The 14471-nt window shown below is 37.5% G+C and overlaps 1 protein-coding gene across 1 annotated transcript in view; it reads left to right on the forward strand.

Annotated features, from left to right (window-relative positions):
- The window catches only part of LOC129364239 (MAM domain-containing glycosylphosphatidylinositol anchor protein 1), a 158644-nt gene that overhangs the window by 63029 nt on the left and 81144 nt on the right, over window positions 1-14471 (forward strand). The window contains 1 exon segment of the mRNA XM_055036776.1: window positions 7984-8158. Within this exon segment, the coding sequence (XP_054892751.1) occupies window positions 7984-8158 (175 nt within the window).

A 14471-nucleotide genomic window follows, 5' to 3' on the forward strand; every position in this document is an offset into this window, starting at 1 on the left:
GTCACTTTCTTCTTACTGCAGAGGATTTGAAAGAGCTTTTCAAATATAAGTGTTCAAACTCACAATGACATACTTATTAACCTTTCTGTAAAGCTTAAAGTTCAAAGATTATTTTATTCAAAGCAAACACAATGATATTTAACGCCATAACAATGAGCCTTTCCAATTTATGATCTTAAAAGAAGATATATGGTTATATACTTAGACTTGTAACAATAATATCAGCACAGGATACATTATAGAAACTGATAGAAAAACATTTTATATATTAATATAAAATGGAGCATTTAAATTTAATTTAAAGATCTTTAAATTTGATTCTGGACTTCACTGAAAGTTAAACTGGAGCTAATATTGATGTCTTCATCGAACACTCAAATCTAATAAAATTAACTACTTTATTAGTGATAACTGATGAACCCGGATGACTTGTGAGAGTTGATGTAACTATCCATTTATTTATATAAAGCAGAAATACAAAACAGTCAAGTGTTGTTCTGCAGCATCATGCTCACCCCACACTGGCTTTGTCATTTTATTTTGCAGTCTTTTCTTTCATTTCCTTTGCATTTTGGTGCATTTTACAATGAGCAATAATGTAGTTAGAGTGAAATTACCCACAGAGCTCATAGATGAAATCATGATGGACAATGTAAGCATCTAGGACTCATAAATTAACTATGGCTGCATCAAGTACTGAGAAATGAAAACAATTATTCTGTGATGACATTTTCAGTGGGTGGTATACTTCTCAATCAATTTTTAAGGTCTAGCTTTGTCCCTCTTTTTAAACTGACACCAATCACTGACCTTGTTCTCTGTAGTTTCCATCTGTGCAAAACGGTCTAATTCTCCCGAAGCCAGGTCTCACAAACTCAGGAGCTGGAGTGTGTGGTGCCAACTCCCAACATTTGCTTTACATTCATTATTTCAGTTCAAATCATGTTTTAATCTGTTAGGTTGTACACAACAAGTTGTATTTTAACTACTACAAGAAGTCATAGATAATTGTAGCCCACCAGGTTTTCTGTCAGATCATTTGTCATTGAGTAATTAGTCAGCAGCAAACTAGTGTAAATAAATAATTTAGGTGAATGTGTCAACAAAAGTTTACTGGATAAACGAAAGACTGTTCTATCTTGAATATATGCAGTGAGAACATTTCCCACTCTGCCTGATAGTTTAACCTGTAATGTTTTGTCTTTCCCAATTTTCAGATTTAATATTGAGATTGCTTTATTGACAGTTTGTGCTAAATTTCAAAGAAATGGCTGCTGCTCAAGTAGACCAGCAGAGGACCAGTCCAGATCGGAAATAATCCACCAGGCAAAACTTGGCTTCTCCAAAGACCAACAGTCAGATTGTATCATCTTGCACTTTATTCTAGGGAAAGCAATATGCTGCCGTTGTTTCCCCCTATTTTTACAGTGGTAGTGAGAGGTCAAGGGCTTTTTGACATTACATTTGAGACAGTGGCCTGAAGTCCACAGATGCCTAAGAGATGTCTTTATCTCTGATGGTCAGACACAGCAATTTTCTGTTAAAGGCTTGGAAAGCAGCGCTGCTGATTCTTTTGACGCAAAAGAAGGTGATTTTAGCTACTCTTTCAAAGTTTTATTCTTCGGTCTAGCTTGTTATTTAGTTTTATCTGTGTAACTTTTTGGGTTATGTGTTGCTGCCTTTTGTCCAGGTCCTCCTTTTTAAAGAGGTTTATAGTCCCAATGGGATTTTTGTCTTGGTTACATAAATTCAAAAATGCATTTTAAAAATCAGTGATGAAAGCCTAAATGTCATAAATTTGCTAATGAACAAAAAAAGCCTATTCCTCTTTTATGGTTTGTTTTCAATAAAAGTTTGATTCATGTCATGAGCCTCATTGCTTGAGTGAAGCAGACTGTATAAAACTGGGGCATTTGACATCATCTGTGTAAGAGTTGTGCCAGAAAATAAAGCTGAGACTCAGATTATGGGACAGACTTTATGACTCATTATGTCCTACCAGAGAACTGCATTTGGTTTTGTTGTTTTTATTTTGTTTTGTAGGATTAAGAATGAACAATATGGTCTTAATGTTTTATCTCAATATCTTCAACAATGAATGTGTTAACAATTTACTAGGAATTCATCAGAACTTCAAAATAGTCTTTTTGGATATACAAATTCTGCTGCAAAGTAAAATATGTCATCATGTCATCCTCTGTCACAATAGATATGATGACTGCCCTTTCCAATATATTGGATGAAGATGTTTTTTAATCCATTACATTTTTTTCCCATTACAAATTAGTTGGAGGAACATGGGAGCAACTTGCCTTTGTCTCCATATTTCCAGCAAAAGTAGCTAATGTGTTTTTGGACACATTTTTAACAGTGGGAATTGATGTTTTATTGCTGCATTTTGAAATAAATCACATTTCCCGGAGTTGGAGATGCACTGAGCCACTCAGGAATTTTGACTTAAGTAAAATTAAATACCAGAAATTCACCATACGTTCCTTAACCACATCTCATAAATACACTTCTGCTTTGCTTAAACTGCCAAAAGAATCTTAGCTTGAGATATGAAGACATGCATTTCTTTGATAAATATTGACTTGGCATACTGGGCTTGAACATGAAAACTTCAAAGACTCAGCTGACTCACCAACACCTTGTGAAATCTGATGATGCATTTTAAAATTATTGCTTTGCCAGATGATAGAAGGTTATTAGATTCTGCCTCAGTCTGTATCCATGGACACAATTCAGTGGTTAACATGCCAATATTTATGGTTCCAATGGTTCAGAAAGTGCAATACAGTTTATAAACACATTCAGTGTAAGATGGAATTATTACTTATGACTACAGCAAAGCACATTACCACTAATGGAAAATTTACAAGCCCATTTCTTTGTGGCCGACATTATTGTGCATTCCTTAATAACCACATATTAAATACACTCTAATAGCCCATCCACTTCCCATGTAAAGACCATGGACTGCTTTCCTCTTTTCTCCTGCAATGCTTTCACATGGCTACTTCTCTTCCATCTGCATTTTCTGTTCCCATGTAGAGACATCCACGTCATAGACGGCATGTCTCCCCACAGCTGAATTCAGAAACGGTACAGAAAACCTTCTACATTTTGTCAAGCTGCATCTCGGGGGACACTTTACACCTCAAACTAGACGTAAATAAAATATCATCACAAAAGTCTCTGATTCAACAAAGTCCCTTAATCTTGCAGCATGGTTTCAGAACAGTCTTGAGGGGTATGAGTTTGTTTTTCATGTGTAAATCGGTGGACACAAGATTTGATGAAAAGCGAGTGTTTGGCTTTCTCCTACTTTGTAAAGAAATAAAAGGAAAATGGGAAAGAAAAGCGCCCAGACAGGCAGAGGATGAGGGAGAAAAAGGGCTGAAAGAGATAACCAGAACAATCCGTCAGGACCTTAGCAGGAAAAAAAAAAAGACTGCAGCCTCACTCATCCATTGAAGGAAGGAAAAGGTGTAAAGGGAGAGTGAAGGAGGTCAGAGAAAGAGAGTGCAGGTGATGGTATTATGCTGCTTGTGTCACAGCCAGATAAAGGCTCCTCTGCTGCCTGGCTGTCATCTGCATTGCACACAATATGCCCTTTATTCACAATATCACCCTTTTCTATTTTGCTTCATCTGCCACCCTGGTGGAGCAACTCCCAATATGCTTCACTTTTTCTCTTCCCATCACACCGCTGCCAGCAAAACTGCATACATCATTCCCTATCATCCTCTGTTCTCCTCTCTCTTATGCTCCAAAGAAAACTGTATGGTGCTGCCCTTTTTTTCTCACGCAAATATCAAGAGTATTCCTTCTTTTCTTCCCCTTATTCTTCCTACTCACGTGCCATCTCCTTATCAAACATAGTTTTTAGAAGAATACTAGTATTTCTGCCACTCATGTTGCTTTTATTTTCTACTGTAATATGGCAAGTGCAGCAGGTCACTGTGATTTTATGCTCAGCACGCCCTGTTTATAGGAGGGTGGTCGCCTCTTAGGTCTGTTTTCAACCAATTCCACAAATTTGAGCACAAATAGTATTATGAACAGAGTGTACACCTTGCAATTTGTGCTTTTAAGGCTGATTTGCTTAACATCCGTAAAGAAAATTACTGGCTAAAAGGAACTACTTGTTCCCAGAGAACTAAGGATATTTTATTCTGACCTGGTGGAAACTATTGAGGAAATGCTGAGGTTATGTTTGCAAGATAAAAACAAAACACCTTTTGAACCTAAATCCCCTGAAACCAAACTTTCAATCCATGAAAATCACCTACACTCATTCTTGTGATCATCAAAATGATTTTTAGTAGTGATGGGAGTTGAAGTTGACCTATCCCTGCAATGCGTCATGACCAAAACCATGATGTGACTTAAGGCTTACATGGATACAAAACCACGACAGAAGCAGCAATGTCTGACCATGCAAAAACAGTACTCCATGATCTCTTAGTGTCTGTCTAAAAAAAGAAGAAAGCTTTGTGGTTGTATGCTACTAAGAAAGCAATAAAATAAGACTTCTTATTGAGCAGTGGTGACATGAGCATCTTGAAAATACATACAAGATATAACACAAATTATAAAAATTGATTTTTTCAGAATCAGCCCAAAAACTGATGCCTTTTTTTTTTTTGGGAAGTTTGCTCCAAAAAGTGAAATTTGCCCTTAATCATGATTACATTTCTCACAACTGTGCTCCAGACCCTCTGGGACAGAAACGTCCAGAATGAACCAGAACTGTCTTAAATTTTCTGAGAATCCCACACCAACACTCTGCTTTCAGATTTTTTTTTTTTGTTGTTAATTATCTTGGTTAAACAATAAGACATTTTTATAATGTGGCCATAAAATATTAGATTTCCTGTATGAATGGCACATAACCAAGTAGTTTTATGTTAATAAAAGAACTCCCTCTTCTGCCTGATTTTCCAGTACCATCAAGCCACATTTTAGTCAAGTATCTCATTAAACCTTAGCTGATTGTTTTTTGTTACACTTTCCAATTCAATTCTTACATTGGTTCTTCCTCAGTGAGTAAAAGAGTCAGACAATGCGTCACATGAAAAACATGCAGGATAATTGCAATCATGATTAAATTTACTTGACCAGAAAAACTATTGAAATTCTTTACTCGGATGAGGTGTTTCATTTCTCCCTTCGAAAGGTCCTTATCATATAATCGTTTCATTAGAATTCAGTCAAAATTTTCAGTTCTGTTTCTAATCTCCCTTCATGGTTAGCTTCAAAATATTTCAACCATTTGCAAAATTGTCACTAATGTTCTGTACTCTTGAATATGCTTAGTATGCTTCCTTTCTGTGTTTCTCACAAAAGTTTGTACTACATACACGTGTGCATTCTAGCTGAAGTCACTAAACCATGAAGAGACAGGGTGCAGTTCATTGCTCACCTTGGCTGGCTGGATCAATGGCAGTGTGCCTTCTCCAAATCCCTCCCACAAACAGACCTGAATAAACAGACACAGAGCATTTACACAGGCACTGATAATCCGCTAATCCATATAACCTGCTTTCTAATCAACACACACCCCCTCTTCTCATGCCCATCCCCTAACACACACACACACACAAGCACACACCTGCACTCTGGAGTGAATATTTACACTGATACTGTGTACATATAGGAACACAAGCAGACAAGTGTGCATATAAGCAGGAAACGCACACTTCTACACACAAATGTTTGCATGCACAGAGGCACACACAACTGACTTTTCCCTATTATCCTCTCTGACCTCCTCTGAGGGGTATGGTTGATAGTCCCATGGAGGTTGATAACAGACAGAAGGGTTAATAGGGATTAATGGACTGCACACACACAGTTGTGTAGACACACAGACAAGAGAGAATTCCTGCACTGATGAGTTTACAGGCTTTTATACATCTTTGAAGTGTGTGTGTAAGTATGTGTGAGGATGAGTTTGTGCAGTTGATTATTCGAAGGAACTTATCATGTAGCTGTCTGCTGCACGCTGTTCCCACTGCTTGATGAGATAATTGAAGCGTGAAAAATCCGTATAGAGGATGTCAAAACTCCTAATGGGCCGAAAAGAATGGACACCCTGAGCACAGCGCTTAGTGTCATACAGATCAGATAGATTTTATCACTAGAAGGCAGATAGCCCCATTTATAAACTTTTATCCATTTGCCAATTTAATGACCTGTTTAGGGATCACTAGACTATCTGTCTGTCTCAGTGTATTTACACTTTAACATTTTGCCATCTAATTATTCCGTCATGAACAAGCTTTTCAACAGCTCATAAGTACATTTATGCATGATTTATTACAGAAAATCCAGGGTGGCAATTATCTTTAATTTGAATTATCAACGATGTGCCATGTTATCATAGAACCTTGCACTGGTTTCCTCCAAAAAAAAAAAAAAAATGAAAAAGAAAAGCTTAGACATTAGCTGCAAACCTACTATTAAATATGACACATTTTTAATCATCGCTTTTCATTGACCCAAAGAGAAGATTGTCAACCTGTAGATAGGGTTTGGGGTTTGAAGATAATTTTGTTTTGTCTTGGTTCTTTTATTTGGTCAGTCCTTTACTCCAATTTTTTTTTTTAAGTCCTTAAAGTCTATCTGTACTTCGGACATAGTGTGGCGCTAAATTTGAAAACACCTATTCCATTCTTTTTCCTACTAATTTCAGTTCGGCTAACTCTCATGTCTTTTTTTTTGGTACCTGCTATTTTTTTACTCATCATTTCTTAGGATATGTCCTGCAGGTGCAAGGTCCCATGTTTTCCTGCCCAACTTCAGCTTTGTTTTGTGTAATATTGGCTTCATCTTACTCCTTGATCCGATCAAGTCACCTCTTCTAACTTCAACTACCCCTACATTTAGATCTATGAGATTTATCACCCTTTTTGAAGTCTTTACCCTATTCATCAGCAAAGTAATCTTTCCGTGTTTTTTTTTTCCATTTTGTTCTTGGCAGAAATTTCATCTGGAATACTGTAGTTTTATGTAGTGAACATCTTGCTAATGTTGCACTTTTTATATTTGTGCAATAAACTGGATTTTGGCCTCTCTCTGTCTCTGTATTTAGGTAGCTCCTCATGCACCATTTGTTTTTTTTTTTTTTTTTTTTACACCAGCTAGGAGCCATTTTGAAAGCAAAACAATACAAAACTGGAAGGTCTGGACTAGCTGCTCACTATTACCTTGCAATTACAGAGAAGAATATTTTGCACACATTGGACAGATTTTTACTTTACAAATAATTAAATAAGCTTTCAATATTTTGAAAAAATGCACAAAAAAACAAAACAAAAACAACTTCCAGCATTTTGACGACACATCTGCTCTGCACATATAGTGGTCTCATGTGAAACGGAATAGGCCCAATGGGACTTTAAACCCCAACTCTCCCAGACAAACATCTTTTGTCCTTACCCCACTGCTTCCTACTTCCTTCTGCAGACTTTACGACTTGTTACAAAGCAGCATTTGCTCCCAGGGTCAACGATAGCAGGTGTTAAATCACAGCATCACAGAGGACACCTTGTATGGTATCTCCGAGATTCTGCCAGCTGTGACAAAATGGCTCAATTTGATGCTCTTAGAATGAGAGGTTGGCTTGACAAAAGCTAAAGGGCTTACATACAGGCTCACTTGGCAGCAGTCCACACAAGAGAGGACGCACACCGTCGCAGACGCAGTTTGAAAAAAGATGATGGTGAAACCACCAATATGCGATTAGATGTATTTTCATTTTGCTTTTATAATTATTGGAAGGGGTTTTCAACCAACTTCTTTTTAGCTTGTCATTACACTGTAGCAATGTCTCTCTACTTGTTATGCTTTTGGTAATGTTATTCATGATATAATTTGAATCAGACTTAAATGATTTGATCCTTCAAAATATGTCTTTCTCTGTCAAGCAACATGTCTGTTCTCTCAATGTTGTCTCCCCTTCCCATCTTCGTTCAGGTGCGGTGGACAAAGACAGCAGGCAGCGCTTCAGACAAGTTTCAGGAAACGTCCATCTACAATGAGACACTGCGCATCGAGAACATCCAGCGGGTGCAGGGGGGCCGCTACTACTGCAAGGCCGACAACGGGGTGGGGGTGGCTGCCATCAAGTCCATCCGCGTAGATGTGCAGTGTAAGTGGGCAGGGAGAAAAGAGGAAAAGAGAACACTCCTTCCACTTTTAGTCCACAGCAGACTCTCACTGCAGCCATTCCCACATTAGAGAAGATCGAGATGGGCAGAGATGGAAAGATAGCAGGAGGAAAGATGAAAGACTGATTGGATGGATGATGAGATTTCAGGTGGGAATGGTTTCCAAGAGTATCTGATGAATTACGGTTGAGAGGATGAAAAACATGCTCGGAGGATTAAGAGAGAAGGGTGGGTAGATCAAATCAAGCTGAATCAGAAAATTCAGTTAAACAAAAAGGTTTGATGCATTAAAAACTGCGTTTTATGTTCCTAAATAGTCTACATAGATCTGTTTATCTGTGTAATAATTAGCAAAAACAAAAAGTAAGGCTTAAATTCCCATAAAAGCTTGTCCTTACATTCAGTAGCACATACTATTCCAAAATTAAACAAAGTAATTAAAGCAGAAGGAAAATATTTGGCTGCACTTTCTTTTTACTTTGGAAACTATTTTCAAAATAAATTGAAAAAAATAGTTGAAATATAGAATCAACAGAAAATCAACACTGTTGTTGGATCTGTTGGTTTTCTGTTACTCTGTACATTATTTGAGAAATAGAAATATAATTTCAACCAGAAATCACGACTGATCTTATTAATGATGTTGAAGGCCTAAAACTGTGAACATATTCATATTTTTATAAATGCTCTACTTCACCAATACAAGTCAAGAGAAACAAAGACATCTTTCATCAGATACTTTTGGGAAAAAAGTGAAGCCTGTGGGACTTAAAGTGAGTTTTATAACAGTTAGTCCAGGTGGCACGGGCTCCCTAACTCAATGTTTCTTAGCTAATTTCTGTCCTAAATGAAGGGGAGAGAGACAACATTGAAGCATTTGAATTGTCAGTGGCTTTAACTGAAACACTCTGTGTCAAATATCTTCACAGCCAAACTTAAATTTGGAATGTAAATCAACAATCGGATAATAATTTAGAAATAGCTTCTGTTTTCAGCCCTCTCTGATTTGCTTTATTGGTTCTGGAGGTCTACATCCGTTTGTTTATGAAACAAAGGATACCAGATTTAATTGCAAAGCTCTGTTATACTGACAACAATAGATGTTCAGGGTGCGGCTCTGCTAGCTTGGTACTCTGAGACTCACAGCATTTTCAAAATTTCTAATTAAAACTGAGTAAACTGTTGAAATAAAGGAAGCTATAACATGATTTACAGGTCTCTTTTAATTATCTGGTAGTCAAGTAAATTTTGTGCTTATAGGAGGACAGAATCATCATCCTGTCATTTATCAAAGATAAAACTCCATCAAGGATCACCTCTTCTGGTGTTTGGCCAGAAAATCAAACAGCTTTCACAGTGTTCAACATGTGACAGCTGGGAAGTGACATTGTGTTGTAGGGGTCCCGTGCTGCTGCTTGTTTCACTGCCCCACTGTCCCAGTGAGTCAGGGGCCAGGTCAGGGTCAAAGGTTGTTTAACATAACACTCTGTACATACATGCTACATGCTTTTGAAGCCCTAAGATCCTCACTCATCTGTTAAATCAATTTTTATTCTTTTCATTTGCTGATTCAATCATCTTAATGGTGAATTTATAGACTCACAGAACAACATCCCTTTTACCGAGGACGTTGCAAAATTTAACACCAATTACTTTCTTGTCACTGAACTCATTTTGTTGCCTTTGGGTTAGGTGCAATGCAAAGCAGTGAACTATTCCACATGCACCACATAAACACACACACACATGTTTGTGCTATGCTTGTCCCTTTGAGATTCATAATTTAGCCCCGTCTCTCCCTTTGCTTTTTAATAAAGATTTCCCTCCCTTCTTCACCCACTTCTCCTTTCTGCTGATAGTGTTAGTCCTCCCCAGGAGTTTGCTCTGTCCTTGCTGGGGAGCTGGTAATTGCAGGGAGCCTAGCAAGTAAACAGGTTGTGTCGTGAGTGTAGTTGTGACAGGAGCTCTGTGAAGCTAACCAGCTCTGACGGTCAATGCTTGTTCAATTCCCTGTCCCCCATGCTGTTAGACCCAGTGGCGATCATCTGTGCTCGCTTCACCAAGCATCTTTAGTGCTGGGACGATGTAACGATTAGCCAAGGCTTCCAGAGAAACACAGGGAAAGAAAGAGATGAACGTGGAGGGCAAGAAAGATTAAGAAGTGAGGATGTAATAGCGAGGTTAGCTGGCCAGAAACATCAACAAAGACAACTATTTAACATCAATACTTCGCCAATACTTTGATTTTTGACAAAAAATGATTAAAAAAAGCTGTACAAGTACATGCAGGTGAGTGTGATTAAAGGAATGGTAAATAGGCATAAAGTGATTCAAGTTACACACCTCATTATCCTTGGGTTTCAATAGAGTCGGGAGATAAAAAGTAGATGGTAAATAAATATAATTCCCTCATTACTTTCCTCAGTATTTAGCATTGCATCATTCATAATTTGATCACCAGCAGCAATAGTATTTGCTCTAAGGTCCCAATGTAACTGGCAGCATGACCCATTTTATCTAAAAATTTCTAAAAATTATTTGGTTATTTGGGGACTCTAACACAGGACAAACATTTTATTTTCAGAAGGAAATAAAATCCTTAAAAATCTAAAAAATACTAGATAGTGACATCTTCTACAGTACATCATACTACTCTAGTGCAATTGAATACTAAAAACCACTACTTTGATTCATTACAGAGTGCTCAAACTGGGAGTACTTAAAGAGTTACTCCACATTATCCACTTCATTTATTTACGTTTACACCTGCATTATATTTTGTACAATATGCAAACACACATTTTTTGAGTCTTCATTTAATAGTTACAGTTAATAGTTACAACAAATTTTTATTTACATGAGTGACCTTGTAGCAAGGAAGACCACATAGGTAGGTGAAGCAGCACATTTTCACAGTAAACGGCGACAAACATGAGCAATACTGTTGAGGTCATTAAACAATAAAACCAATACGGCGACAAAGCCGTAGGATAAAACTGGCATTAAATATTTAGTTGAAAAAATTCCAGGTTTTGGACAGCATGTTCTTCAAAATATCTTTAAAAATGTATATTGAAAATTGTAAAACAGAAAGCAATGTGGCAGCAGTTTTAGAGTCAATCACTGCTCATGTAACAAAACCAAGAACTACCAACCCTGTAGTAGTAGAAACCATAAATATAAGCAATTGGCACACTGTCGGTAATTTATTCCATGTTAAGCATGTATGAGTTAAAACTATCAGTTATTTTGTTTTGTGATGAAAAGTAAGCTCACTGACTTGAAGAATCACTGACCTCTTCCTTCTCTTCGCTGCAAGCATACAATCTGAAAGCCAGCTGAAATTTAGTACAAAGCAATAATTTCTCTTTTGTTTACCTCTAAAAACAAAACAAAAAAAATTCTTTAAATAGATTTTGTCAAGCTAACGAAATAAATCAATTTTTTGACCAAACACACTCATAACTTGAATCCATTTACAATTGTACTCAAATACACAAGGCCAAAAGCACACACTCTCACACTTTGCAGTGTGATAGTGAGATGTACTATAGGGAAGAAAAAGGAAGTGAGAAAGTGAATGATAGGTGGAAACTGAAAAGACAGCAGGGAAATGAGTGAAGGCTTTCTGGACTTAAGCTAAGTATTCAGTATCCTGCTTTGAATGGAGTATATACTGAGCAAAGACCGCTACTGTAATATCATATACAGTATATTAAACTGACACCCTCTCATCATTTGTTAACTTTTGCTTCTTGCCCTTCACGCCGCCAATGCTAATAGTATCAGTATATTATTAGAATTAGAATTACCTTCTTTCCCACACTGTCTTTAATTTTTATACTTTGAGCACATCTTTTGAATTGATATTTTTGTTTTTCTGTGTTTGTGAGAGAGTAAAAGTTTAGTTCACACTCAACATAAAATACTCACTATGAAACTGTCTTCACTGATGATTTTCTTAACACTACACCCACACATCAACCATTGCCACAGAAGGCCCTCTGTGCCAATGCTGACCAATGACCTGGCACTCTAACCACTGGGACAGTGGGACAGTGAGCAGGCGGGGTTTAACTTTGAGTAGCCTCTACTGATGGGATGGACTTGGTTCAGAAACCCAGCCAATGATCCATGGTGGAGATCATGAAAACAAAGGATCAACCCATAAACATGTTAGTTTGTCATTGTGGATTTGACGTCAGAACAAGGTAAGTGGGGAAATACTGATGATGATAAACCTTCTGGGATGAGGATAAGGGTCTTGGTTAATTTGTTAAATGAGATTTTTTCTTGGTTATTCTAAGCAGCTGTATTTAGAATTGTTTCTGTTTTTATCTAACTTTTAAGCTGCTTTAGGACACTTTAGCTCCAAAGGCCTCTTTTTAAGTCTAGATTTTTAGTGTTTATGCTAAGGATAAACTCATATACACTGTTCATCTCATTCTATCAAGTTTCTTCATTCATGTTTGTGTGGTTGTTTGGATTTATTTATCTTAGATCCATGTCCGTCTTTTCTCAATGGTTTATTTTTCCTTTTGGTTATTAGTCCAGGCCCCCTCCTTTTCTTCTCTCCCTTGGTTTTCATGTGTTCTTCCAGTCACATTTGTTTTTTTTTACTTGTGCATGTATTTTGAGCCTTTCTGTACCTTAGATTATTTTCCAGCTGCTGAACATTCATTGATTGTACTCACTTGCTCTGTAAGCCACAATAATATGCAAGCTCCTTAGTTTCATTCACCTGTGATGGATTGGAAACATGTCCAAGTTGTACCCTGCCTCACCCATTGACCGCTGAACATGGGCACTTGCACCCCTTGACACCCCACTCGGGATAAGCGTGTAAGATGATGGATGGATGGATGGCTGGATGGTCAGTCATTCACTTGTTGCTGGATTCTTCCACTAAACTACCCCTATAGGGTGCTATGTGGCTTGTTTGGTAAAGGATTTCCATCATGTGCTGAGGCTGCACACAGTGCTGTTATCTGTAAAATGACAAATTTACCTTTCTACCAAATGGTGGTAGAAAGGTAATCCAGTGGTGCTCTATTTGATTGCGATCAGGACGGTAATTAAATTACACTGAACCCATTGTGTTTAACAAACCAATTTGGGATTATGTGATTTTTGTTGCATTATCCTAGTGAGAGTAGCAGTCTGCAGACAGATACTCTGCATACATAAACAGTGTACATACAGTATAGTCAACAGAAACACTCAGATTGACTGTGGCATTTAAAAAATGCTCAATTGCTACTGAGGGACCTAAAGAGTGCCAAGAAAATATTCCCCAAACTCTTAACTATCACCATCAGCCTGAGCTGTTAAAAAAGACTAAATGGATCTTTGTTCCCAAAGCAGAACTGTTGCTTTATAAACAGTCTCAGCAGTCATGCAAGTAACACAAAATTATGTTATTGCTAGCTGACTGCACTCACATTTTTACACCTTTAAATATCAGGTTAGTAGGCATTTAGGTCACTCTTCACAGGCCAGAAACACGTTTTTGGTCACAGTGCAATCTTTGTGCTTCAGCAACATGTGGGTTCCAGTTGAAGCAAGATAAATTGACAGTGACTGCTGATGGTAGATGGGGGTGGGAGGATGTTTACATGTTTACAGAGGAGGAAAGAGAACAGCATCTTAGATAGTAAGAGAAACAGAGAGGCAGAAGCAGGTAGTTTAAAAGAAGCTTTGACCTTTTAGTGGGATTGAGGTTGAAGCCACAGGGTGAGTCGTTGGGTCACCAGTCTGCTGTCTGAGTCACACAGTGTTGCAAAAGCTCACGCAAACTTTCTGCCCTTCTGATCTTCTTTCTCACATTTCTCTCAAACTTTCTCTGCTTGTCCATGGTACTCTGTAGCTTACTCCTCTCTCTGTGTTATTAATGACACCTCTTTTAGCATTTCTGTTTGTGCATGCTTCTACATAATTTCTATGGTTCTGTTTGTGTTCTCGCTGTTGCTCACATCGTCTGTAGGATTTATATCTCTTCCTTGCTTTTGATACTTTCATCCACTGTCTGCTTTTCTTATTCTTTGTCATTAAAAAGAAGGGACTTTTCGCCATGTTGGACTGTTATTGAAGGAGCACATATATGATATATAGTTTATATGACTGTTCATTGTTTATTCTCACTTCACTGCTCCACACCCTGATTTGATTGGTTTGGTCTAACATACTAGAAACAGCTTTTAAAAACACCCATATTGATTGAAAACTATCTCTATGGGTTTTGATTGAAATACTCACACCACACCAAATGCATGCTTTATAAAGAAAAGCAATAAA

This window comes from Poeciliopsis prolifica, unplaced genomic scaffold (assembly GCF_027474105.1).
Source record: "Poeciliopsis prolifica strain line A6 unplaced genomic scaffold, Auburn_PproV2 SCAFFOLD011, whole genome shotgun sequence".
Classification (NCBI taxonomy): Eukaryota; Metazoa; Chordata; class Actinopteri; order Cyprinodontiformes; family Poeciliidae; genus Poeciliopsis; species Poeciliopsis prolifica.